At 42.1% G+C, this 25,288-nt stretch overlaps 1 protein-coding gene across 1 annotated transcript in view; it reads left to right on the top strand.

The window, feature by feature from the left end:
* The first annotated feature begins 506 nt into the window (after positions 1–506).
* The window catches only part of REEP5 (receptor accessory protein 5), a 28,148-nt gene continuing 3,366 nt past the window's right edge, over positions 507–25,288 (top strand). Inside the window, exons 1-4 of the mRNA XM_074952964.1 lie at positions 507–866; positions 1,680–1,773; positions 19,566–19,704; positions 23,591–23,759. Of these exons, the coding sequence (XP_074809065.1) occupies positions 749–866; positions 1,680–1,773; positions 19,566–19,704; positions 23,591–23,759 (520 nt within the window). The 5' untranslated portion in view covers positions 507–748. The remainder of the gene's footprint in view (positions 867–1,679; positions 1,774–19,565; positions 19,705–23,590; positions 23,760–25,288) is intronic.

The following is a 25,288-nucleotide window of genomic DNA, read 5'->3' as shown; positions in this document are numbered from 1 at the left end:
ATTTAATCTGTGAAATCCGTATACAATTTTGGGTACTGTAAGCCCTGTCAAAAGTAAACAAATATAAAATAAGAATGGATTCCAACCAAGAATGATGACCTAGGCCTATTTGCACAAAATATCACTAAAGTTCCAAAAATTCAATACCTTCCCAGTGACAGGTCTTCGTGACCTTTCAGCCAAGCATCCAATTAGTATCCGTTTACTAATCTGATATCACACATACCTAGGCACTGTTAGAGGGGCCAGAGCTGCGTTTGGGAGAGGGGATGAGAACTGGAGAAGGCCATCTACTGGATCGCTGCCGCCATGCAGCGCACGACCTAGCCCCGCTGGGTGCGCTAGCCTGTGTTTACTGAGGGTTTGACGTCTCGGGAAAATGTGTCCGCAGCCCGTCCCCGCCCTTCAGCCCACAGCCTGGTCCGTTTGCCTATGTTTGATCATCCCCCACCCTCCTCTCTTGCCATAGCAACCGCACAGGCGCCTGCAGAACCGCCCTTGCTGCGGCAGCCGCCGGGGCTGGGCGCGGTGTTTGCAGTGCGGCCCGGGCGGGGGAGGCAGCTGGGCAGGGCCGACGCTCAGATCACGTATCCCGCGATGCTGCCGCGTGCCACCGCCGGCTCCTCCCCTCCACGGCCAGTGTTTTCCAGCCAGCAGAGCCACCGCCGCTGCCACCCCTGCCTCGCAGTGCCAAGGCTGGGCGACCGGATCCGGGCGTTGCGTGCTCTCCAGCCCCAGCGGCCTCGCCATGACGGCGTCCATGAGGCAGCGGTTTGATACGTTCCTCCATGAGAAGAACTGCATGACCAGCCTGCTGGAGAAAATCGAGACCAAGACCGGGGTGAGCCGATCCTACATCGCCATCGGTGAGTGAATGCCCCGCTCCCCGCCGCTGCTGGCCCCTGGGACACGCCCGGCCTGCGGGCAGGAGCTGGGGTCAGCGCCCGCGAGCCCGGGCAGCGGCTCTGCCGGGGACACGCTGCCGAGGAGTGGCCTCCCGGCTCTGGGTTACGTAACCGGGTTTCGGCGCGGAGGCGGGGGAGTGGGGAAGCCTCTGGCCGGCCAGAGGGGCAGTGGGGGTGGAATGTCTGGGTTGGGTGTCTGCGGCAGCCGAGAGGAGCGACAGCAGCAATGTTGTGCTCTCCGGTTCCGCCAGCCCAGCTCCTCTCCCCCCCCCCCCCCGGTTATTGCGTCCCCTGTCTTCTGGGGGCGATTTCATGGAAGCTGCTGAGCCATAGTGTCAATTCCTCCCCCCCCCCCAAAAAAAAAATCGCACAGGGAGAAACCCCTCTCTCCGGGGGAAACCCTCCCTAGTCGATGGCATCTGAGCCGGCGCGTTTGCATGCAACGGGGCGGAGGGGAAAGAGCGAGTTACCCCCAGGAGGTGGAAACGGACTAGCCAGCGCGGCTGACGTGTCTGAGCCTGGCGTCTCTGCTTCCCGCCCCGGTCCGGCATGATGTTCCCCTTTAGCGTCACAGGTTAGGAGCTGCTCCCCGGGCTGGCTAGTCGGGGGCTGGCAGTAGGCGAGCGGGGCTCCCTGCCGCAGTGGGGGAGCGAGTGGCTGACTCGATAGCTTGGTTTCTTTCCCACCGGGCGCGAGCCGTTGAGAAAACGGCCTGCTATATATAACCGGTCGCTTTCCCCCCTCTAATGCGCTATCTGCTTTCCCCCTGGGTAGCTATCATTGGCGTGCTGGCCGTGTACCTGGTGATCGGCTATGGAGCATCTCTGCTGTGCAACCTGATCGGATTCGCTTATCCTGCCTACATCTCGTAAGTGCCTCAAACGCACCCTCCTGCACAGTGCTGTCCCCGAAACAGGCCATCTGAAAGGGGAGGAGGGGAGCACCTCTCTAGAGAGAGAACTATTCCATTGCTGTTTTTCCTCTGTGTGGATAATTTTTTAAGCAATGTTTGTAGCATTTCAAGTTTGTGGTGATTTTGTCCTGTTCATTATTTTCTCCTCTGGCATTCAAATTGTCCAAGTTTGAGACAGTCTGGTGGATGAACGTGCTAGTGGAATGTGCAGATGATGAAACTTCCCAAGGGCCTTATGTTCACAGTTTGCGAAAACATTGCCTGAAGCTTTTTAAAAAGACAGTGTCTGTATGGATTTCTGACTATGAGAATGGGGTTCCTTACTACAAGGTGAAACGTTAAGTCATTGGGTGCTTATTTCTGTAGGCTGGCCCTTGATATAGATTATAGCTGTTAAATTAAAACTTGAAAGTCATCATCTATTTCTTAAATTAAAGACTTGCCACTTCAGAACCGGGGTGGGCAGATGTTGTTACAAAACAACTGAACAATGTTGAGTAAACTGATGAGTACTGTAAAGTTGAGACTCTGCCCAGAAAGCTAATAAAGAGTTGGAATTTCTGAAACATACATGAGATCAAATATCAGTTGGATGCAGAGGCAGTGCCTGTGACTTTTTTAAAAAATATTTCCATGGGTTTTGCCTTTTCTATCATGAATGTTAGCTGGTTTATTTTATTTTTTGAAACTTTGTATTAATGCAAAGTTACAATAAAACATTAACATACTGCATCATATATTACTTATTCAGGATCAGCATAATATTCAAAGAACTTGGCTAAAGATTCTAGCTTGCTGGCTAGGGGGCTTTCCTCCTTTGAGTATGCTTGAAAGGGTGGCCACATTTCTAAATACCTATCCTCTTTTTGGCGCTTTTCTTGCGTACGTATTTGTTGTATGAACTTTTCCATTACAAGAACAATCTGTTTTACTATATCTCAATTCCATAGAAGGAAGCGGTCACATTTTTCCAATTTCAGTGGCTATTTTTTAAAGATTTTTTTTTTTTTTTAATTACCATTGCAAAATCGCAGTCATCTAGCTTAAACTCTTTGTAGTGCCTGTGGCATCAAAGTGCCATACTCCTGAATTTTATCACTCCTTCGATCATTTTTAGTTTATGCTAGTATGTTAGTCGGTAATGAGAAAACTCACTTGAGTTTACATGGTTAAAGTGGAAACATGAAAATCTGGCATCCCCTCAACCCCCCCCCCCCCCCCCCGTTATTTTTTCTTCATATGCTAGATGGTAAGGTATTATGTTAAGCAATCTTTATGTTTAAAAACCTGTTCTAATTATGTTCCAGCTTACGGTTTTGAAGTGTAATGTCTTAATGAAAGGTTGAATCATACGTTGCATTTGCTTCTAGTGATGAGAGAGAGCGAGAAATAATTACTATTGTTACAATATTGGATAAGACTGATATGGATATTTTAGTTTAGAGTACACTTCAAGATATTCACTAGAGCAGTGATCTAGTGTAAGCATACAACCTAGGCCATGATAAAACAAACAGCATTGTATAAAGGATCTGAGAATAGATCCATATTTAAGGAGGCCTCCTTGCTCCAAAATGACTTTGCTGTTGAAGAGGCTAGAAGTAACATGAAGGAGCATCATTTGACAGTAAACAACAGAGAGAGAGAGAGAGAGAGAAGATTTAAAAATATTTTAAAAAATCCACAAGACAATATGGGGATGCAGTCTGAACTTGTTCTGTAGCAAGGGCAGTCAATCTGGTGCCTTTCACAAGCACTACATTAACTTGTTACAAACACATTTTTAACATATGTGCCTTTTAAGTTAGATTTTATTGTTTCATGTTGAATGAGTACTTAAAATTCCATACTACAGGATCTCCACTAATCAAAACTTGCTGTAAGGATAAACTGTTCCTTCTTACTAATTTAACAGTGCTATCTGATTAATTTTAGTGCATAACTTATTGGATCTTCTTGAGAGCTATGCACATATTTGAGTATGCTGAATAGTATAACAATACTAGTGAAATCTGCCTTAAAGGTGTTGGATAGAAAAGTCCTGTTCACTAATAACACGCTCTTGGGACACTTGCTGTAGATAAAACTGAAAGCTGTGGTTCATGTTGGAGGTGGGAAAACAAAGTGAGCTAAATTCAGCATATTGTCACAGGGTCTTAATGTGACTGCTACCGAAGCAGATAGCTGCATCATTGTTAAAATATTCAGATCTCAGAAGGTGAAGGGGGAAAAACAAATTTTTTCCCAATTTTTTTTCTAGAACAAAGTGGGTCCAAGTTTAATTTTCATGGTATGTCTAGTAACTTGTCTCATTTAAAGTTACATTTAACAAAGTACTCAAGCACACTGCTGCAAAAATATGCTTTCCTTGGCTACTCGTTCACAGGATGGTTATGCTGCTCATTTGTATTGCTAGTCATGTGGGAGAGAGACCATATCAAGTCCCCGTCTCCCCTAACCCAGTCCACACCAAGCAGACTGTGGGAACACACTTAATTGTTAGCTTCTATCTCTAACTTCTGTGACACTAGGATTTTAATATTGGGTTGCTTCCTGTGGCAACCACACTCCTTCCTCTTTTTTTTTTCTTTTTAAAACAGACACGCACAAAGGATTTAGTCAGTTTCAGAATGCGAGTTTGAAAGTAGCTGTGCATTGTCACACAAGTCCCCTTACTAATTTGTATGGTTTTACAATTAACTGTATCTTCCTATTAACTTTTCTTTTCCTTGTTTTTGAGAGTCTTTCACACAACAGGGAAATGAGCTATAGAGTGAAAATGAATATAAAGTGTTATCAAATGCACAAAGTAAACTGGCAGGGAGAGGGGGAATCTATTTTTTCCAGTTAATCTAAAATCAGTATAATGGAAAAGAAGTGTTGTTTGTAATATTATCAGGTAAAAATTTTCAAGAAGTCTGATTATTTTATCTTAAGTTGGTGATGTTCCTTTTATGTGTGTTGTGTAAACTACATTGCCAATGTCTAAACTTATTCCTCTTATGTGATACGATCAAGGAGCCAATCCTACTGTCCTTTGCCATAGAACTTAGAAGCAAACTTTTTATTTCCAGCCAGCTTTAACTCTGAAAAAGGGAATAGCCAGACTACTAAACGAGGGAAGAGGTAAATATTAGAAAACATTTTTGTTGGCAGTGCTTAAATAATGCTATCAATACTTTCTCTGCTCTCCTATGCGTTGCAGAGCATTAGTCTGTTCAATGTAGCCCCACTCATAATCAGTGGTGGTGAACTACCTAACAAAAAAAAATTATATATTAAAAAATTGCTAGCTGTGTGTGTATGTAAAACATGTATACACTTAAAAAATGGAACAGGAAGCGTCTTCGGTGATTAAGTGATGAGGATCATCTGAAACTTTCTTTTAATGTGCTTACTTTTTTTTTGTGTGTGTGTGTGTAATTGCTAAGAATAAGGTCACTTGAAGCAGTAAAGCTGCCTAACTCCTAGTGCTAATGTCAAAAAGCAGAAAATCAGTTAAGTATAATTAAACTCTGCTGCTTTGGCTTAATTTATGCTATTAATATTTTGATTAAGCTACAGAAAACTAACAGAAATACCCATGTAATAAGAGGCAGCATAGTCTAGTGGATTGAGTTTAGGGGTTGGGAACCAGAAACTTGAGTTCTAATTCCAGCATTGTCACTGGAGCCTTGAGTAAATCATTTTAGCCTTTTTGTCTCCATTTTCTCCATCTCTAAATGGGGATGATACTGTATTGTGGCAACCGTTCAGCATTTTGAAATGTAAAGCATTTATGTAAGTGCTAAGAATTAGAGCAAAGAGTTTCTTCAGCTTCTCTTCTCCCTCTTTCCAAATCTGTTGGGGGAACACTATTTACTTTTTTCCATATAATTTTTCTCATAAATCTCCAAATGAAAAATGGCCCATTGCGTCTCCATTGCTGATTATGAAGAGGATATGAGAAAATGTGCTTGAGGAATTTGATTTTGAATTTAAATTTGAGAGGAAAGCTGCCAAATCTTGTTTTCAGTAAGCTTTTCATTTCTACCATTTCCCACAACCTACACTCTTGGTTTTTAATGAGTTTTTTTTAAACATTGAACAGTATATATCAACTTGATGCATGCTCTGCAGAGTCAGGTCCTCTCAACCTATTTACCATTTGAATTTCTGAATCTTGTGTCTAACGATTTTTTGTTTGAATAAATCACTGTATCTGGTGGCTAGATAAGTCACAAGTTTTCTTTGCAGTAATGGTACGAAAATTAGAATTGCTCTTTATCTTCATATTTTAAGTGGCTCCTCATCCTTTCACAGGGAAACTGAAGAGACTCTCCTTATCAGCTTATAAATGACACAGATATTATATATTTTTTTATGATATATAGGGGTAGGAGAGTGTGTGTGTGTGTCATTAGGTAGTGCTTTTTTATAACAAGTGGGCCAGATACTCAGCTAGTGTAAACTGGTGTGTAGCTCCACTGACGCTGGTGGAGTTACCCGGATTTACATCGGCTGAAGTTCTGGCTCAGTATATTCCTAAAGTGCCTTTGATCCTTAATGATCTCAAAGTGCTTCACAAGCCACGTATGCAGTATTGCCAGCTCCAGACATTCAAATACTATGAGTTTGGCAGCAACAATCAGGAGGCTTTAAAAAAAAACACAAAAAACAAACCTGGGGGTTATTTTTAGTTGACTTCTGATTTTTGAGATTTTTAGGGTACAGTTTAGTCACACCTTTAGGCTTTTCTCCATAGCTGTGAGAGCAAAAACCTTACTTTATCTATTTTTGTGTCCAGCAGTACAATATTGAATATTGTGAGACTCTCAATAAAAATACAAGAGTTGGCAATGCTGCACCAACCCAATGGAAATGCAGCTTTCCTCTGAGTTGAGAGCACCAATGAGAACGTGCTAGTTATCAGGAGGGAAAATTTTGGCCAAGGACTACAGGGCAGTGTCCTACTCTTAAGAAAATAAGAGTGTCAGTGAATCTTTGTTGTCACTGTCCAAAGCTGCAGCTAAAAACTTTTTTTTAAAAAAAAGTTTTCCATGAAAGACTACCACGTAGTTGAGTACCTTGCAGTTTTCTATCTAGCTTCAGATAGATGAAAGGTTGAATAGGCCATGCAGGGATTTGAATCCAGGAGTCTATTAGGTCTTCTAAATCTGAAGATTTAGACACTAAGCCATTCCTCTGATTGAGTCTGGTATTTCTGTGGTTATTGGAACATAAGAATGGCCAAACTGGGTCAGTAGTCCAACTAGTCCAGTGGTCTCCAACCTTGCTACGCCCAAGATTACTTTTGGAATTTAAGGGCAACCCAGGATTTACTCTGCCCCTTCCCCAAAGCCTGCTCACTTCATTCCTCCTCTCCCCCCCCGCCCCTTGTTTGCTCTCCCCACCCTCACTCACTTTCACCGGGCTAGGGTAGGGGGTTGAGTTTTGGGAGAGGGTGCGGGCTCTGGGCTGGGGCTGAGGGATTCGCAGTGTGGGAGGGGATTCTGGGCTGAGCCTGGGGTAGGGGGTTGGGGTGCAAGAGTGGGCTCTGGGCTGGGGCAGAGTGTTTGGGATGCTGGCTTCGGGAGGGGGCTCAGGGTTGGGGTGCAGCTTCCAGTACTGTCCCTCTCTGCAAGCACTGCCCCCGCAGCTCCCATTGGCCGCAGCTCCCCATTCCCAGCCAATGGGAGCTGCGGGGGCAGTGCTTGCAGGCAGGAGCAGCATGCGGAGGGAGACCCCTGCCCCCGGGGTCATGCTGGCCACTTCCAAGAGCGGCCTGGGGCAGGGGCAGGCAGGGAGCAAGCCTTAGCGGCAACCCTGCTGCACCACCGGAGATTGCAGTCGATTGGGAGATCCTCTAGGATTGACCGGGTGGTGACCACTGAACTAGTCCAATATCCTGTCTTTCCACAGTGGCTCATGCCAGATGCTTTAAAGGGAATGAACAGGACAATGCCGTTTATCAAATGATCCATCCCCTGTTGTCCTATCCCAGCTTTTGGCAGTCAGAGGTTTAGGGACACCCAGAGCATGGGGTTACGTCACTGATCATCTTAGGTTATAGCCGTTGATGGACCTATCCTCCGTGAATTTATCTAATTCTTTTTTGAACCCAGTTAGACTTTCGCCCTATTGGAAGGATGAAACACTTGATTTTTTGGCCCCATAGCAAAATAACTGTTCTCACTGCATTCCTGATTCAACATACCTACCAACATCTTGAGGCAAAACAAATCACTTTTAATTTAAATAAACTGAATTGGGCCTTGCCAAAATAGGGATCTGCTCTGATTCTAGTGATCAGTGTAGACAAGTAACTGCTCTTTGAATTAATGTAGCTTATGCTGGGGTTTCAAGGAAGGGTAGACTCCACCGGTGCGAGTGGTGTCTTTGCCTGCCAATGCTAAAGGTTGCACCAGGACAGCTAAGTCACTGACTGGAGTTATGGCAAATCACCATTCTAGACAAGGCCTTTGGCTGCTGATGGAGCAGGAGCCCACAGTTTAGTGGAAGAGAGAGGAGCTTCCATGTAGGCCTGCATTATTGGAACCCACAGCTGCACAGGGAGAGAAGGTGGAAGCCCCTGCACCATTGTCAAGCCTCCCAGTTAGTTAATATCTGCCTCTCCAAATACACAGATTCTCCCCCCCTCCTTTCTCCATGAATTAATGTGCTGCTACCCCCCCACTGACAGGGAGTGTGTATTGCACATGTGAAGGGGGGGAATGTTGCAGACTAATTACTTGGGGTTAGAGAGAGAGAGAGAGAGAGAGAGTGTGTGTGTGTGTTGGCAGAAAGTAGCTTCAGGTAGTATCTGGATACAGTTAGTGTTTTTTGGTAGGGATGGTAGCCAGGAATAAAGATGTGAGGTAAGAGTCAGTATTTGATGGCTGAAAGAGTGAGAAAAGAATCAAGAGTGAAGCATATATAAACATGGGCACCTTCTGCATAAAATATGATACCCTTGTGTGAATTTAGACAATTTTGCCAAGGGCAGGATGTGATAATGAGGAAGACAAAGAAGGAACTATACTTGAGAGATCTGTTAGTGGTAGAGTTCATTGTCAATTGCAAAAAGTATGCTAAAAATGCAAGTGCCATGTGGTTGAGAGAGGCCTGGTTGGTAGTATGAAATGCTAAGTTCAAGGGGAGAGAGACTGTGGAAGGAGGGCTGCACATTTAGTAGGGTGTTTCAATATTGTGCAGGTGAGAAGGTACTGGAAACAATCAAGGAAGGCTCTAAACACAAGTATAGTGGATGGGTAGGAGGTGTGTGTGGTTTCAGAGGGGGCAGGGAAAGAATCATCCTTCAGGTTTTTCTTTTTTAACAAAAAAAACATTTGTTTTCAAAACAAATATATCAGTAACTACAAACACACAATAGTCTATTGAGTATGGTGGAATGCAAGTTCATTATTGCATAAGGAGTCTGTACCATGTATTAAAGGGTCCCCACGAAATAGCAAACTTAAGTATGCAGGAGTCTACAGATGCCAGCTATTGTTTTCTATCCCTATGCCTTTTAAAGCCTTTCTATTATCTATGGCTATGTCTATACTTAAACTGCGGCAGCTATGCTCCTGTAGCACTTCAGTGTAGGCACTTACTACAGCAATAGGATGGGTTCTCCCATTGCTGTAGTTAATCCACCTCCCCAAGAAGCTGTAGTTAGGTTGAGAGAAGAATTCTTCCATTAATCTAGCGCTGTCTACATTGGGGATTAAGTTGGTTAAACTACTTTGTTCCGGGGTGTGGATCTTTCACACCACTGAGATGTAGCAGGGTCAACTTAAGTTTTTAGTGTAGACCTGGCCTAAGATTGTGTGTATTTGTATATTTTAACCAGTATGCTTTGAGGGTGTTGCTTCTCTTCCTGGTTGTAAAGATACTCAGTAAAAAGTTTATCACTTGAGAAGGAAAGTGGGAACAGATACGAACGCTTCCATTTCTCTCCCCTTCAAATTAAAGTATTATTGTTCCAGGTTCTCCCCCGCCCCTTAGTTAACTAATGGTGCTGCCAGGAAAGTGTTTATCCTACCTACAGGTGGAAAAACCCGTGTTTGGTACCACTTGAAATGTGATAGCAATAGTGTCCGTATTCTCTTTTTTATTGACAGGTTTTCTCTGTGTGACTTCATTTTCCTTGCTCTTTATATATTGATACTATCAGTTTTAAAACAAAAGCTATTTTGTATGTAGACCACTTTATTGTGTTCTCTTCTGCACTAATGAGACTGATGACATAAAATACTGAAAACACAAAGCCTGTAGCATTCATCTTAGAAAAGAAAGCAATGGAGAAAGTGGTATATCCCTAGTTTCTTAATTCTGCACATCTATAATGCTTTATTTACATGAGTGATCTGGTGTGCACTGTAAATTCCAAGGTTTTCCCATGACACTTACAGTAACAGCTTTTGGCATCTCTCAATTGTTGGACTCCATCCTTTAATAATAAGCAAAAGAATTTAAAAGGATATATAATGCCTAATACGCATAAAGGGAAGTACTGTATATGTGGATTGCTAACCCTAATTATAGTAATAATTAGTAGCATCACAGCTTCAGAAAGCATCACAGCTCCACGGTTTAGCCTTTCCCTGCCAAATAGCTGAATCTTGTCAAAAGGAATCTGGTAACCTAAAGTTTTCTGGCTTAGTTAATTCACTTAAAATCGGAAGATGGTTACAGTAACTCTTTTTAATTAGCTGGTTGCAGAAAAGGTGAGCACTATTGGTTTAGAATTCTGTTTGACTAATTCCATGATACAGACAATCCAATAGAGCTGACATTCTCAGTCTCAAAGAGAGATTAGCTTTCTTTTGTAGCATTTCTTCGATTGGATGTTCATGGATTTTAAAATAAATGTAGCCATGGGATGATTCAATCTGCTGGAAACTGCCTCTTGTATCAGAAAATGCTGTTGAGGAGCCACACGTTTCTGTAGGCACCACTGTCCCCTCCTATGTGCCATAATCACAGGAGTTTTTAAATAAATCCCCTACAGTTGTTTTATATCTCAAGTCTATATAATATTTTTTTTTGAACAGTTCAATCTCCAGACAATGATTTGCACTGTTATTTGGTCATACATCAGTATTATAGAAGCTTTTGGGTTGGGGTGGGACTGGGACTGGCAGCCAGTCCATTTTTTAGGTTTTAATTAAAAATATAAAGCTATACCATGTGATTTTTAGGTATTTCCTTCCTTTTTCAATTCTAAGAACATTGTAGTTTAGTAGGTCTCAATGCTAGAGCTACCATAAATTACATGTTACCTGTTCTTTCAGTATACAAATAACATTGCAACAAAGATGTCTTTGTAAAATAACCTACCTTTAAAATTTGCATACTAAAATTGCTCTAGTGCCAGTATCTCACAGTCTGACTTCATCTGTAATTTATATTCCTGTCACTTGTTAAGGCAGATGACGTGCTGAATATTATACTGAGTCATGATTTAAGATAAAAATGAAATGTTCTTGCTTCTTTTGTATTGTGCATGACAAGGTCTCTCTCAGGTTAGTTGGAGACCACTGTCCTGTTGCAATGTGATATACTATAAATGCTGAAGTTCAGTAAAGATATGTTCAGAAATAAATATTGAAGAGACAGTGGAGATTGTACTGAAACAACTTATTTCTATAAAAATAATCAAAGTACCCAAACTACTCTAGCCGCAATAAAGTTATTAGTTCTTGGTTCATCACTATTACAACCTGATTTGCTCAGTGAATAGATCATGTGGGCATTAGCCACTTGTGAACATCTCATTTGTTCCATGTGCATTTTCATACTTGACATATTATTTATTCTTCAGTACACATCTTTCATTTTAGTAGTATGTTGTTTGGGTTGAATCGATAAAGCAAATCTAGACTCCCTTGCTTGTTGTGCTGTTAATAACGAGATTAAAAATTTCATTTCACTTGTTTTGGATGCAAAACAAACCTATGCTCTCACAAACTGCACAGGAATACTAGCGTTAGCATGTTATTTCTGAAACTTCATCATTTAATAATGCTCTGTAGAGTCACATTAACTAAAGTTTGGTTGTTTTTAAACAGGAAAATTGCATGTGACTGAAGGGCTAGAAATGTATTGAAGGTTCCATAAACAACTTAATGCTGATCCTCTTTCTTTGCCCAGGGGTTCACTGTAGGTCAGAGCCACATTAAGGCAAACATATATAATAATTTTGTGGTGTGAAAATTTTCATTTTTTCCAAACAAAGGACTTTTTTGGACAAATTCATTCAGAAACTATGAGCCAGCTCTAGTGTCAATATAATACATATAAATATACTTTTTGGATGAAACCAGAAAGCAATGGTTTTTTTTAGTCCCTCCGCCTTTCAGGTAAAATGGAAAAAATGTTTTGACACTGGAGTTCAGCCTGAGTTACAGTCTGTGAGGCTGTACGTGATAGATGATTTTGTTTCTAGTATATAAGCTTGTGGCCAATACTGGAAGTGTGGATGAAGCATCTTAGTTTGGCATGGTAGTTTGATATAAGGGGGCTGTGGCTGGATAGGTAGAAGTGTAAATAATCCTCAATTCCACTATCTAGTGCTGTTATATCCTATTACCTGATCACCAACAATCAACTTGAAAGACTGTTTCTCCCACCCTTTCTTCATGTGTGAGAATGTGTGTGTTGGGAGGGTGGGGGGGGTTATTTAATAGGAACTAACATGATAAACAACTCACTAGTGTGGTGGTTGTGAGAAAGCTATTATCAAGGTGGATATGATGAACTGGGATGGAGTATTTTTAAATTAATATTGTGCGACTCTATTTCCATGTTCAATTTTGTATTGCTGCCTGACTAAATGCATAGTTAAATCAAAGGAGGCTGTATAGGGGTTTTTAACCCCGTTCCTGCCCCATGTTGAGCAGGAAAGGTAAAACAGGACGGCTTCAGGTACTTGGCTTCAAAGGAGTTAAGATAACCACTGGGTCATCAAATGGGAGAAGAAACTACTTGGCTGGCTACATCTAGGTGAGAATAGTTTACTTTTCCAAATGCTAAAGCCTGAGATAAAAAAGTGAGCTTTTGAATCAAGACCCTAGAAAAGGGAGGGAGTGTTGTATGAGCTGAGAGACTGGCTGGACTGGACTAGATGTCCAGAGAAAGCAAACTATTACAGTACAAAAAGAGGGGGAGGACTTGTGGCACCTTAGAGACTAACAAATTTATTTGAGCATAAGCTTTCATGAGCTACAGCTCACTTCTCACGAAAGCTTATGCTCAAATAAATTTGTTAGTCTCTAAGGTGCCACAAGTCCTCCTTTTCTTTCTGCGAATACAGACTAACACGGCTGCTACTCTGAAACCTATTACAGTACAGGCTGTTTCTCCCTGCCACAGATGGAGTTAGCTGGGTTGAGGGAATTTACCATGGTGTAACTAAGACTATGCGAGTAGGCCTCTTTTTATTTTACCCCTTGCTTGAATAAATTATGCTTTGTTTTGAGGAAGCTATTCATGTCACCACAAATGTGCTGCCACAGGCTCCTGGAGACAAAGGGCTTGCGGGTGCCAAACACTGTTGGACCTGCTGAAATAATCATGATCGATACATAAGGGGCTATAACCCAGGTCCTGGTCTGAGTGGGAAAGCTGAGGAATTCCACCCCAGGAGCGGTAAAGGTCCAAGGCCTGTCACCTGTGCGGGATATACTTGGTGGAGACCTCAAAGGGACAGTGGTGCAGCTAGCCTAGTAACCAAGACAGTGGGTCTTACACTTCACTCTAGAACTGGTAGGATTCATGTTGACTTTAATTTTAGTGAAAATGTATTCTATGGCCCTGAGAGAGCGACAGAGAGAATCCTGCAAATTTCATTCTTGGCATTGTCAACTCCATTGTGTATGAATACAGCTGTTTTGATGGGTCATGAATAGAAAAAAACAGTCTCTTGACATATTTAGGGACCAGGGTACTGAAGCTGAAGACTTAGAACTGATGCAGAGCTTGTGTAACATAAGGAGTAAATAAGTTATGTATTCTTGTCACCCTGTGTTACTTATTCAAATGGCTGGCACTTCATTATGGCCTTTGCTTTCATCCCTAGGTGTCTCCCATGATGTTTGATTTAATTTTAAACAAGCTAATTTTTTTTTAAATACATTATCTATCTTGTTTCCTCTTCACTTGATTACATATTTTTAGTCATATATGTATATTTATTAAGAGGACTTGTGAATTTTTTTTAGTTAAACAAGCGGTATTTTATATCAGTGTAACAAATTGCCAGGCTTATCAATGGCTAAGATTTTTGTCTTCAGGTTTTTGAATAACTATATTGTGCTTGTTGATGTTGAATGTAAAGCATTTTCTGTAGCTTTCTCATAAAATAGTCGAGAGTAATTAAAAAGGGTGGAAAATCATGTGTCAGTAATGGGTCTACACTGGCATTTGTCTTGGCAGATGGAGAGAGGAAGAGTTTGCCTATGGGGCAGGGTACAACTCCAAATATTTGCCCCTCTGAGCCTTCCCAACCTGCAGCTGTAAACTGAAATCAGCAGAGATGATGCACTTGACCCATTTCCCTCGCACCAATAAACTAATATGGAATAGTATTATATATACACATTGCAGACGTATGTAATTTGTACTTACTCTGAGCTGACGTGTCGCATGATACTTTAGCTGGGGTGACAGATATCTTTTTAAAATGATTGCAGATTATATCTTTTTTCCTCCTCCCCAGTGGACTTATCACATAGCATCTAGATAAGACCACTTCAGAACGGGGTTACCTTCTGGTTCTTGCAGCATACGCAACTCCATCTGTGAATTTAATGTTTTACATCAGTTGATTAATAGACAGTATTAAGGCTATGTCTACCCTGCACAGTTAACCTGGTGACTGGCATCTGATTCTGGACATCCAGGTTGACCCAGAGGGATGTTGGGTGCATCCCCACAGCAAAACCTCTTACCTGCATTATTATGTGCTTACTGTATCTGCACTTGCCAATGTGTATCTGGGGGCATATCCCATGGTTCCTGGTGCTGAGAAAAATCCTAAGATTTTTTTTCCACCCATTCAGTTTTCAATTGAGGGAAAAGTTGTCTGTCCTTCAGGGAGAAATTGTGGGAAGGACATTCAGCACTAGAGTGACTTTTGCTTGCATCCTCCCTGAAAAGTGGGTGAGTTCTAGCTCAAGTTAAAGCAAAGCCTGGGCTCTAACCCACACCCTCAGCAAAATAAGCTAGCCTTGGGCTTAAATCACTTCCAGAGCTATGTCAGAGGTTACTTTCTTGAACTGTGTGTGTGTGTGGGGGGGGGGGGGTTAAGGTTAAAACTTGGATAAGAGCCCAGGTTAACTGCACAGTGTAGATACACAATTATCTGTTTGGTGTAACAAACACCTCCTTTTTATTGCACATAACCATAAAAGATTGTCTTGTTTTATAAATCCAAGTATCCCTCTTCTTCATAATTGTGGGGTTTATCTGTATGCTTCTAAGCAATACAAAGAGGTAGGTAAATATCAGCCCCATTTTATATTCATAACTTGCAAAGTACAACACAGGCTCCAAAGGAAACATCAGTTCTTAGGGACAAGTGCTTGCTTTTGGTTTTGCTTGGCAAGGGTGGAGTGGTGGCAGATATTCTCTCCCACCAGCACCACTTTCAAATGGTGCAGGGATTCTTAAATTTGTAGTACGGTTTGCGGGAGACTTAGTTTCTCAGTACTCCCATCTTCAAGCATTCAAGCATTGAGGCTGGCTTAAAAAACACGATTTAAAAAAAAATCAACTTTGGATATGTTTTATTTTCCATATAGTTTTTGAGCCTGTAAGGTTCATGTTTTCATGCTCTTCTTTGAAACCAGCAGGGCTAGAAATTTACCTCAGCCCCCCCCCCCCCCAAAAAAAAAATAAAAGCCCAAATTTCTCACATAATTGCATGATTCCAAGATCTGGGGTTTAAAAAATGCCCCAGGTATCTCAAGACTCCTGATAAAATCACAAGTGTTGGCAACAATGCGCAGGCTGGCACTCAAGAAGCAATTGACTGCTTTACTGAGATAGTGAGCTCCTTGGAGCAAGGACTGCTTCATCTTGATTGTTTGTGAAGCACCTAACACATCATGGGCACTACCAAAAACAAATGTTTAACCATAGGCCGCAAAGCTGGGGGGCCTCAACACTTTCAGGCCCTGGAGCTTGGGCTGAGTCAGGGAGGGGTCAAGGTATTGTTTGGGGAGCGCCCCGTTTGCATGCTGTGTTGAAAGACAACTGGCTAGAGCAGTGAGCCAGGCCAGCCCAGCCCTGTGGGACAGGAGCCACTGTGGGGTGAGTGCGGGGCAGACTCGTTCTTCCCCCTTCCTCTGTGTGCCCTCCCCCACTTTAAATGGCACTCTGCAGCCCCTCTATTTAACTCTTGCTATTGGGCCAAAATAGAGAAGAGCTAATCCAAATATAACACCTTCTCTGTCAGCTATTATTCACTTCCTTTTAGGGTTGGGGGGGCTGTCTCCCTCACTTCTTGGATTTCACACTTTTGTTCTCTTCTATCCCTTGATCTTTCTGTGCTCCTTTCTTCCCCAGGGCCCACACAGATGCAGCTCTCTGAGTTGATTAGGGAAATTGCAGCTCCTTCAGCTGGCCACAGCAAATTACCAAAGACTAGAGCACTTCCTCCTTTCACAGCGCTTTGTTTCAACAGAGCTCTTAGTCCCTATTGGCTCACAGAGAAAGGGCACGGATTATCTATCCCAGCTAATATTGGCTAACACAAATAGAGCCCTATGTATTCCGTGATATCCTGGAACTGCCCCTTACTGCGAAATTGTAGAATTCATTTAAACAAACAAATCAACAAAACATAATAGTCTCCATGTTTGTGAAGACAGCCTTGGAAATGTGAGCAGAATCTCAGCAAATGCAGTGGTCTCTTCCTGAGTCTGGAGAGCCTGAACCATGCCTCAAAATTGTTAACTATTTAAAAGCTGATCGCTTTAGCACAAGTATCCGGCTGTGTTTGCCCACAATCCCAAATGTCCATTTTTAATATAAATGCAACTATTGAGGCATGTGCAGTCTGTGCCATTAGAGTGAAGCAAAAACTTTGCCATGGAATTTAGGTCCCTATTGGCATTAAACATGGGGAAGGCTTTGCTATTAGACCATCAATGCAGTTCTTTTCTCCCTCCTCTCCTGTCTTTCACTGCTCCAAAATCCCACCCAGCCAGTGGTGTAATACTAGTGCTGTGTTAGCGGGAGCAGCAGTGGACTGGAAATGCAGTCCTTAACAGCACTCTTTGAAAAGCCTGTTCTTCCAGTTGCTGTGCCAGCAAAGTGGCTTGAGCACCACAGGTTAACTGTGCTGGATGGGTCATGGCAGGTTCTGTTAATATCCTGCTGTGGGATCTCAGATAAATTTGAGGATGTTTACCCTGTCCAGATAACGAATAAGTTAAATCAATATATTTGTGTCATACTGTGCTTCAAGATAATTTGGTCAAAGAGAGCTAAGTCAACCGGGGAGTTTTTTTTCCAGTGTTTATTCTAAAACATAAAATCAATAGTGTGACAAGGGTTTTTTTAACCTGTAGAACCAGGATCTGAAGCACTATAAGGAGTCTAGCATTTCATAAAACAGAGGTGGTATTCACAGGCAGAACTGTCAGTAGCTATGAATTACAGGGCTCAATAAGCATTATTACAGACTTTCAAAAAAAATCTTGTGCAACTGATGGTCTCCCCTCAGACTCAACAAACAATATTAAAGGAATAATATATACAAGAAAATTACCAACCGAATTGGGTAAGTACGCTTTATCCTATTACTATAGAATTACCCAAAAGAACATTCTTTCCAGTACTGCCACATTCACAAATAAATTGTACATCTGTTAACCTGGGTCATCTAACTACTACTCAATCCTTGGAATTTCCCTCAAATTTATCCAAAGTGGTAACATTTCACTGGCGTTCTCTAGGACTTATAGGATTCCTAGATCTCTGCTCTTTCTTCAAAAAAAAAAAAAAAAAAAAAAAAAGAAAAGAAAAAAGAAAAGGAGTACTTGTGGCACCTTAGAGATTAACAAATTTATTAGAGCATAAACTTTCATGAGCTACAGCTCACTTCATCGGATGCATACAGTGGAAAATGTAGTGGGGAGATTTTATATACACAGAGAACATGAAACAATGGGTGTTACCATACAGACTGTAACAAGAGTGATCAGGAAAGGTGAGCTATTAACAGCAGGAGATGGAGGGGAGGGGAGGGGACCTTTTGTAGTGATAATCAAGGTGGGCCATTTCCAGCAGTTTACAAGGACAGTAGAAGGGGAAATAAACAAGGGGAAATAGTTTTACTTTGTGTAATGACACATCCACTCCCTGTCTTTATTCAAGCCTAAGTTAATTGTATCCAGTTTGCAAATTAATTCCAATTCAGAAGTCTCTCGTTGGAGTCTGTTTTTGAAGTTTTTTTTGTTGAAGAACTGTCACTTTTAGGTTGTAATCGAGTGCCCAAAGAGATTGAAGTGTTCTCCGACTGGTTTTTGAATGTTATAATTCTTGACGTCTGATTTGTGTCCATTTATTCTTTTATGTAGAGACTGTCCATTTTGGCGTAACACTTAGGTACATGCTCAGATCCAATTTAAAATAAAGGCTACCTACCACCTTTCTTCTGGCCCACAAAATAACAAGATTCAGAGTAACAGCCGTGTTAGTCTGTATTCGCAAAAAGAAAAGGAGTACTGGTGGCACCTTAGAGACTAACCAATTTATTTGAGCATAAGCTTTCGTGAGCTACGGAGTAAGTTTGTTCACTTAAAATTCAGGCTCTGGTAAGACTTTCTTGAATCCACACTAGTTTTCTAACGAGAGCTTGTTTGTTTAATTTTTTTTATATTGCATTGCACAGGTAAATGGTGTTTTGATATGACATGCAGGTTGACACAGGTCAGCCACATAGTTTCATGTTTTTGCCTCTGCTTGTATGAAATTTGGGTTCTTGCTCATGCAGAATCATTGTGCGCTAAGATAATCATTGCATTTTAAAAGCTGTTAGTCTAGAATACAGTCGGCTTTCATCTAGGGTGCTGTAGTACAATCACATCAGTGGCTTGCACAGATCTGCATTTCATTTCTGCTGTTTAGACTGTAATAGTATGCAGAAGCACTATGTGCATTCCAATGATTTGAGGGGGACAGTCTCTGTGCTATTTCTTATGGAACCTGTGAGTAACTTTCTTTAGTGACCAGCAAGAATGTAACAGCAAATGAACTTTCTGTGAGCTCTATCTTGTTGTCTACAGGGAACTGGAACATTTTTATTACCTTAGCATGTGAACAGAAAGACCATGTGGTTCATTAAGGTGGAACGCCTTTGGTTCAGTGGTGGACTCTCCACATTATTCCTGCTAACATTACCTCACCTTTTCTTAACCATCTACTGGAATGGAAGGCCACAAATCATTTGTTTGTGTTTTGATGTCTATGTATGTACGTATGTTTTATCATCAAAGTCAGAAGTAGGAGACCTAAAAATATATTTGAGTTTCTCGGCTTCTTTCATATATAGAAAGGTTTTAGTGTACAAAGATCTGGGGCAAGTCCTCTGTATGAAAGGAATGTTTCAGCCCATCCTCCCACGTACATATGCACAGGCAAATCAAAGTGATCGGTCTCTCCACTATATCATAACAGATTTGGGACAAATCCCTTGTATTTTGTAAATGAGGTGGCATAACTGAACTGCTCACCTGTTATGCTTTCCTTTTCAGAATCAAGGCTATCGAAAGCCCCAACAAAGATGATGACACACAGTGGCTGACCTACTGGGTTGTGTATGGCATCTTCAGCATAGCAGAATTCTTCTCTGATATCTTTCTGTCTTGGTTCCCTTTCTACTACATGCTGAAGGTTTGTTGGTTCACCCTTTTCCCCTTAAAATAAGAATCTCTCAATATATCTAATGTAGAATCCACTAAAGAAGTAGATGGCAGTAAGATTCCCCAGTACTGGGTCATAGTTAACTTTTAAACTGATTAGCATATAAATTGTCACTTTGGCACAAAGAGTGTGAACTCTCAAGGTGAGGGGGAGAATGAAGAGAATGACAAGAGTTGCAGGGAGGAGGAGTACAGCATAGGGAAGTTGAGTCCCTAGCCAAATTTTTTAGCTAGGCTCAGACAATATGACTGTATGTGCCCATGCAGTGAAGGGACCTAAGGCATTTGCCCCCACTCCATGGGATTAGCAGAAGTAACTCCGAAGACCACAATAAAAAATATAAATCCTGTGTATGGGTGGTGGGGGTGTGAGAATCAGGGGGTGAAGATATAGATTTGGATCATATGGGCTTCAGATGTCCTTTAACGTGTCCTTGTCTTTCTGAAAGAGCAGAGTTGGAGTTACAGTACTTTGTCACTAAACTATGTTTGCAGCACCATGAACGCTTTCAGCAGGCTGTAAATAATCAGCTACACTTTAACTCCAAACTACAACTTGCCTAACCTGCTTCAGGCTGTCTTTGCCAGCAAAGATGTGATATTACCAGACTTTCAAACATTACATTGTTTGTGTTCATTTCAATAGGCTATTTTTTAAAATACACTTCTGGGTGGAGGAAGCTCCAGGTAACTGAGTAGCTTTTTAACTGAGCAATTGACTCTTATGTACTTTTTGGGTGGGCTGCTTTTCTCTCTTGCTTCTCTCTCCCCACGTCTCTGCACTTTGCTATTTTTGTCACAACTGTTTGCAAAGAATGCTGAATTCTAAGTGTTCGTTTAGTCCATCAAAGTTTTTGCAATACTGACTTGCTGTTAAAATTGTATGATTACAATACGATACATGGTTTGATATTCTCTCCCAGGAAACAGCTTATGTTAAAGCCAAGATTCTACTCAAAGCCCTTAACTGAACTGTTCAGTTGATCCTGGCTAAAGATTCAGAAGGAAACTATTGTCCCTCTCTTGAGAGGGCCATGCTTCTTTCTCGCAAGGGTCCAGTTAATTAATGCAATGTTAGGACTTTTTATTCATTTCAGAAAAGTTGGGTTTTGGTTTTTTTATACATCAAGTTAACTATCTTGTTGTAAAATCCTAGTGGAAAATAAGACAAGTTACAAGCCTGTGAAAAATTGCAGTTCGTGTACAATTAGTAGATATGAGAGTTTAGCCTCTAAAATCTTCAAAAATTCTTTGTTCACTTAACATTCTCCATCCCCTACATGGGACCTGATTGAATATACGCCGTTTCCCCACCCCTGCATGGCTGAGCATGCTCCAGCCAATGGCTGGAGGGGTGAAGCAGGACTTCCCCTGTGACACCTGCTCTCAGCTAGAGAGAGGCCCTAGAACTGAGTTCTCTATGCCCCCTGCTGGCTCCCAGACAGCACGGAGAAGTAAGCTGCCTGACTCAAATGCATAGGGGCCAAAAAGTCAGACGTGGAAGTGGAATAGATTGGAACGAGGAGCTTGACACTGAGACCAGTGGGGGAGGGAAGAGAGAAACTGACTGGGAGTTCAGGGTGAAACGGAGACTGGGACTGGCTTGGAAAGGAAATTGGACAGGGAGACTGTGAAGGGAGTCTAGACAAGAGGTGCTGATTGAGCCAGTAGGATAGGAGTGGGAGGAGAAGCTGGGGTGGCAAAGCAGAAGTGAACAGGGACCATTAGAGGGTACTGGGCAAAAGGGGCCAAACTTTTAGAGAGGGAAAAGAATGGGCAAGAAGGATCTGATCACTGGAGAACACTCCCTTTCAGAACCTGGAATTGAATTCCTGAGTGTCCTCATTCCTCTGCTGTGAGCATATCTATGAAAGCCACTTAGGAAATTGCACCAAAAATCTACACTAAAAGAACATTCAGGTTGCAAAATCAAGCACTTAAAAAATTAAGAAATACCAGGATTAAGGTGCAACCTTATTTCAGCCTATTTGTGTGCTGGGTTATTATACAGTCTTAAAATACTGTGTCATCCCCCCACCCCTTACCTCATTCAGAGTATAAGATGAATGGGGTTCACTTAAATGAGCACCTATTCAATATTTTGTTTTCTCCTTGTTCAATATGTGGCATAGGTCTGCCTTACAGTACTTCTCCAATGTTAATTATCTTCGAAGCACCTCTGTGCGGTGAGTGGAGTGGCGGTTATCCCCATTTTCCAGATGGAGAACTGAGATGCAGATAGGTTTGAGTGGTAGGCATGTTAGTCTGTATCAGCAAAAACAACAAGAAGTCCTTGTGGCACCTTAGAGACTAAGAAATTTATTTGGGCATAAGCTTTTGTGGGCTACAACCCACTTCATCAGATGCATGGAGTGGAAAATACAGTAGGAAGAGAGAGAGAGATAATACAGAGAACATGAAAAGATGGGAGTTGCCATACCAACTCTAATGAGACAAATCAATTAAGGTGGGCTATTATCAAAAGTTTTTTTTTCTCCTGCTGCTAATAGCCCACCTTAAATCAATTAAATCTGCTGATACAGACTAACATGACTACCACTCTGAAACCTCTCTGCATCTCGGTTCTCCATCTGGAAAATGGGGATAACCACCACTCCACTCACCGCACACAGGTGCTGTGAAGATAATTAACATTGGAGAAGCACTGTAAGGCAGACCTATGCCACATACTGAACAAGGAGTAAACAATCAATTAAGGTGGGCTGTTATCAGCAGGAGGAGAAAAAACCTTTTGATTTTGATTTGATTTGAAAAAACCTTTTGATCCCTCAGAACCCCCGACCCATACAACCCCCCCCACTCCTTGTCCCTTGACCGCCCCCTCCTGGGACCCCCCGGGACCCCACCCCCTATCCAACCCCCCCTCTAAAGCCCCTTTCAGAATGCGGCCCTGCAGACATGGGCGGAGGACTCAGGAGGAGCAGGGGCAGCTGCGCAGCCGGAGAGAAGCGACGGTTTCTCCTTCAAAGCGCCACTTCTCTCCAGCCGGTGGCTGCGGCCGCCCAGTGCTCCTCCTGAGTCCTCCGCATGCATTCACCGCGCTCCCGCCTGCTCCCTTGAGGCTGCAGGTGAGCCTCCCTTGCTGCTCTTCCCTGCTCCCGCAGTGCAGCCCCCTCCCATGCTGGTGGCGTGGCGTGCTGAGGCTGTCGGGGAGAGGGGATAGCAGGGGAGGGACCGGGGACCAGCCTCCCCAGTCGGGAGCTCAAGGGCCGGGCAGGACGGTCCCGCGGGCTGTAGTTTGCCCACCTTTTGCTATATATGTACCAAAAGTCTTAATTTAGGTTGCATAGGTGCTGACTTTGACTAATTCTGATTTTGACTTTGCAACTTAAATGTTCTTTTTGGTATCTGTACTGGGATGGTTGCCATAGAAATGTGTATACTGCCAATTCCAGTAGTACATAAGCCTCTCATATGCTAAAAGATCTATCCTCCCAACATTCTTGTGAGGTATTATCCTTATGTTACAGCCAGGGAATTGAGGCACAGAGATTAATACTGGATTGAAACAACAAAACCATACCCCTGACCCAGTTCTACAGTACAGTCCCCTACTATGGATGCAGTTTTACTGGTATAAACAAGCCTTAAACAGGTATAGCTTATTTCTCCCCTTCTCATATGAAAATAAGCGATATCTGTATAACTGAGGGGGGTTTGTGCATGTCACTTTACTATATAGGTTTAATTAAACCAGTACAGCTTGTGTGTAGAAAAGGCAAAAGTGACCTTGGCAAGTCACTGAGTCTGTGGCAGAGTAAGGGAGAGAACCCAGATCTTCTGAATCTCATCCTTCCTCTCTCAACGCCAATATTGATTTTGTTTTTTCTGTGCAGTGTGGCTTTCTGCTATGGTGCATGGCTCCAAGCCCTTCCAATGGAGCAGAGTTTCTCTACCACCGAATTATCCGCCCTTTCTTCTTGAAGCACGAGGCTCAATTGGACAGTGTTGTGAAGGATCTGAAAGACAAAGCTGCAGAGACTGCAGATGTCATTACTAAAGAAGGTGAGACCAAGAATGTAAACTTACCTCAAGGAGTGGGAATTTACCTTTATGATTTCAGGGCTGATGCCCTTAAAATGATCATTTTTTGGTCTTAAAAGATGCTGCTTTTGCAGATATCTGGTGGGATGTGTGTTGTCTTGGTTTTTGTGCAGAAATTCCCTTTGGAGCAAAGTAAAGGAGAGAGACGATTGTAGAGGGCATAGATGCAGCAAGTACCACTTCTTTAGTGTGTATCTACATTAAACAACAAATCTCTTGAAGGACACTGCTTGCGTGAAATGGTCCAGTTATTTTGCTTGTTCCTACAACAGCTTAGCATGTCCATAAAGTGGTGGTACTAGTCAGAGAATCTATTCAGCACATCACACAAGGCAATCCATACAACTATTCTAGTGCATTCTGGGTCACTGAAGTACTTTGAGTTTGGTGCTGTGGAATAAGTGTCAAATGTTTTATATGGCAAATTGTTAATATTACTTGGAATTCAACACGAGGTGAAACATTACTACCTATTAAGTGTTTGTATTTTTCCCCTCCCAGAAACCAAAATGTCTCAATTCAACTTTTTCTTTAAAAAACAACAAAATGAAAAACACCAAACAAAAAAAACAAACAGTGATTTATGTCTCGGGAGAAAAGTGAAATCTCCATAGTGACTCCTAGATGTACAATTGCTGGAGCTCAAGCAGCATGCTAAAATGGTTCAGAGGGCCTCGCATGGGGGGAAGAAGGCTGGAGGGTGTTCTGCACTTATTTAGCTCCCAAGGAAACCAGGCAGGAAACTTGCACTGTAAATGCCTCATGTAAAATATGGATGAAGGAAGGAGATGTAGCTGAACTTTCTGGAGTGTTTGAATCTGAATCTGAAGGGAGAAAGAACCTTTCATAATTTTTTAGGAGTTTTCTTTGATTTCCCTGTTGTTCTCTGTCTTACTTCTATTTTCCTCCCTGAATGTAAATGACTCATTTTCCTATTTTTCCTACATTTCTGATGCATGACCTTTACTGAGACAAACATCTGTTTTGGTAGATAAGGTTTAAAGCACAATAACTTATTTCTTTTCAACTATTCTTGTTCTCCTAGTTATTGCCTGTATTCTCTATTCCTGTCTTTTTCGTGTTCCTCTTCCTTGAGTCTTGCCCTGTTCTCTTTTCCTTCTCTTTCCCCCCTTAAACACCCTCAGCCACTAAGGTTTGCATATACCTGCTAAATCAGTATGTTATTACAGCCCACTCTGACTGATGGGCTGCTTCATGCTCTGGATATGTTATAGTGAAACTTTCAACATATACAGATCTTCAGGTACTACAGCTAGACCTGGTATAGCCCATATTAAATAGTGCTCTTTTCTTAAGTTGGTCTGTGATCTTTACTGTGGTGCTATCAATCTATGGTTGGTTTGCTGTAATTTTCACAGAATCTGTTTCTACAAAACTTCACAGCTTTGATCCACTCCTATTGTCAATTTTATTTGCCTATTTTAAAATGGCTGGTTTTCCCTCAGCATTTGGAGGTAAAATGTAGATTT

This window comes from Natator depressus, chromosome 5 (assembly GCF_965152275.1).
Source record: "Natator depressus isolate rNatDep1 chromosome 5, rNatDep2.hap1, whole genome shotgun sequence".
NCBI classification, from domain to species: domain Eukaryota; kingdom Metazoa; phylum Chordata; order Testudines; family Cheloniidae; genus Natator; species Natator depressus.
The sequence above is the reverse complement of the archived record's forward strand: the minus strand, read 5'-3'. Positions and strand labels throughout refer to the sequence as shown.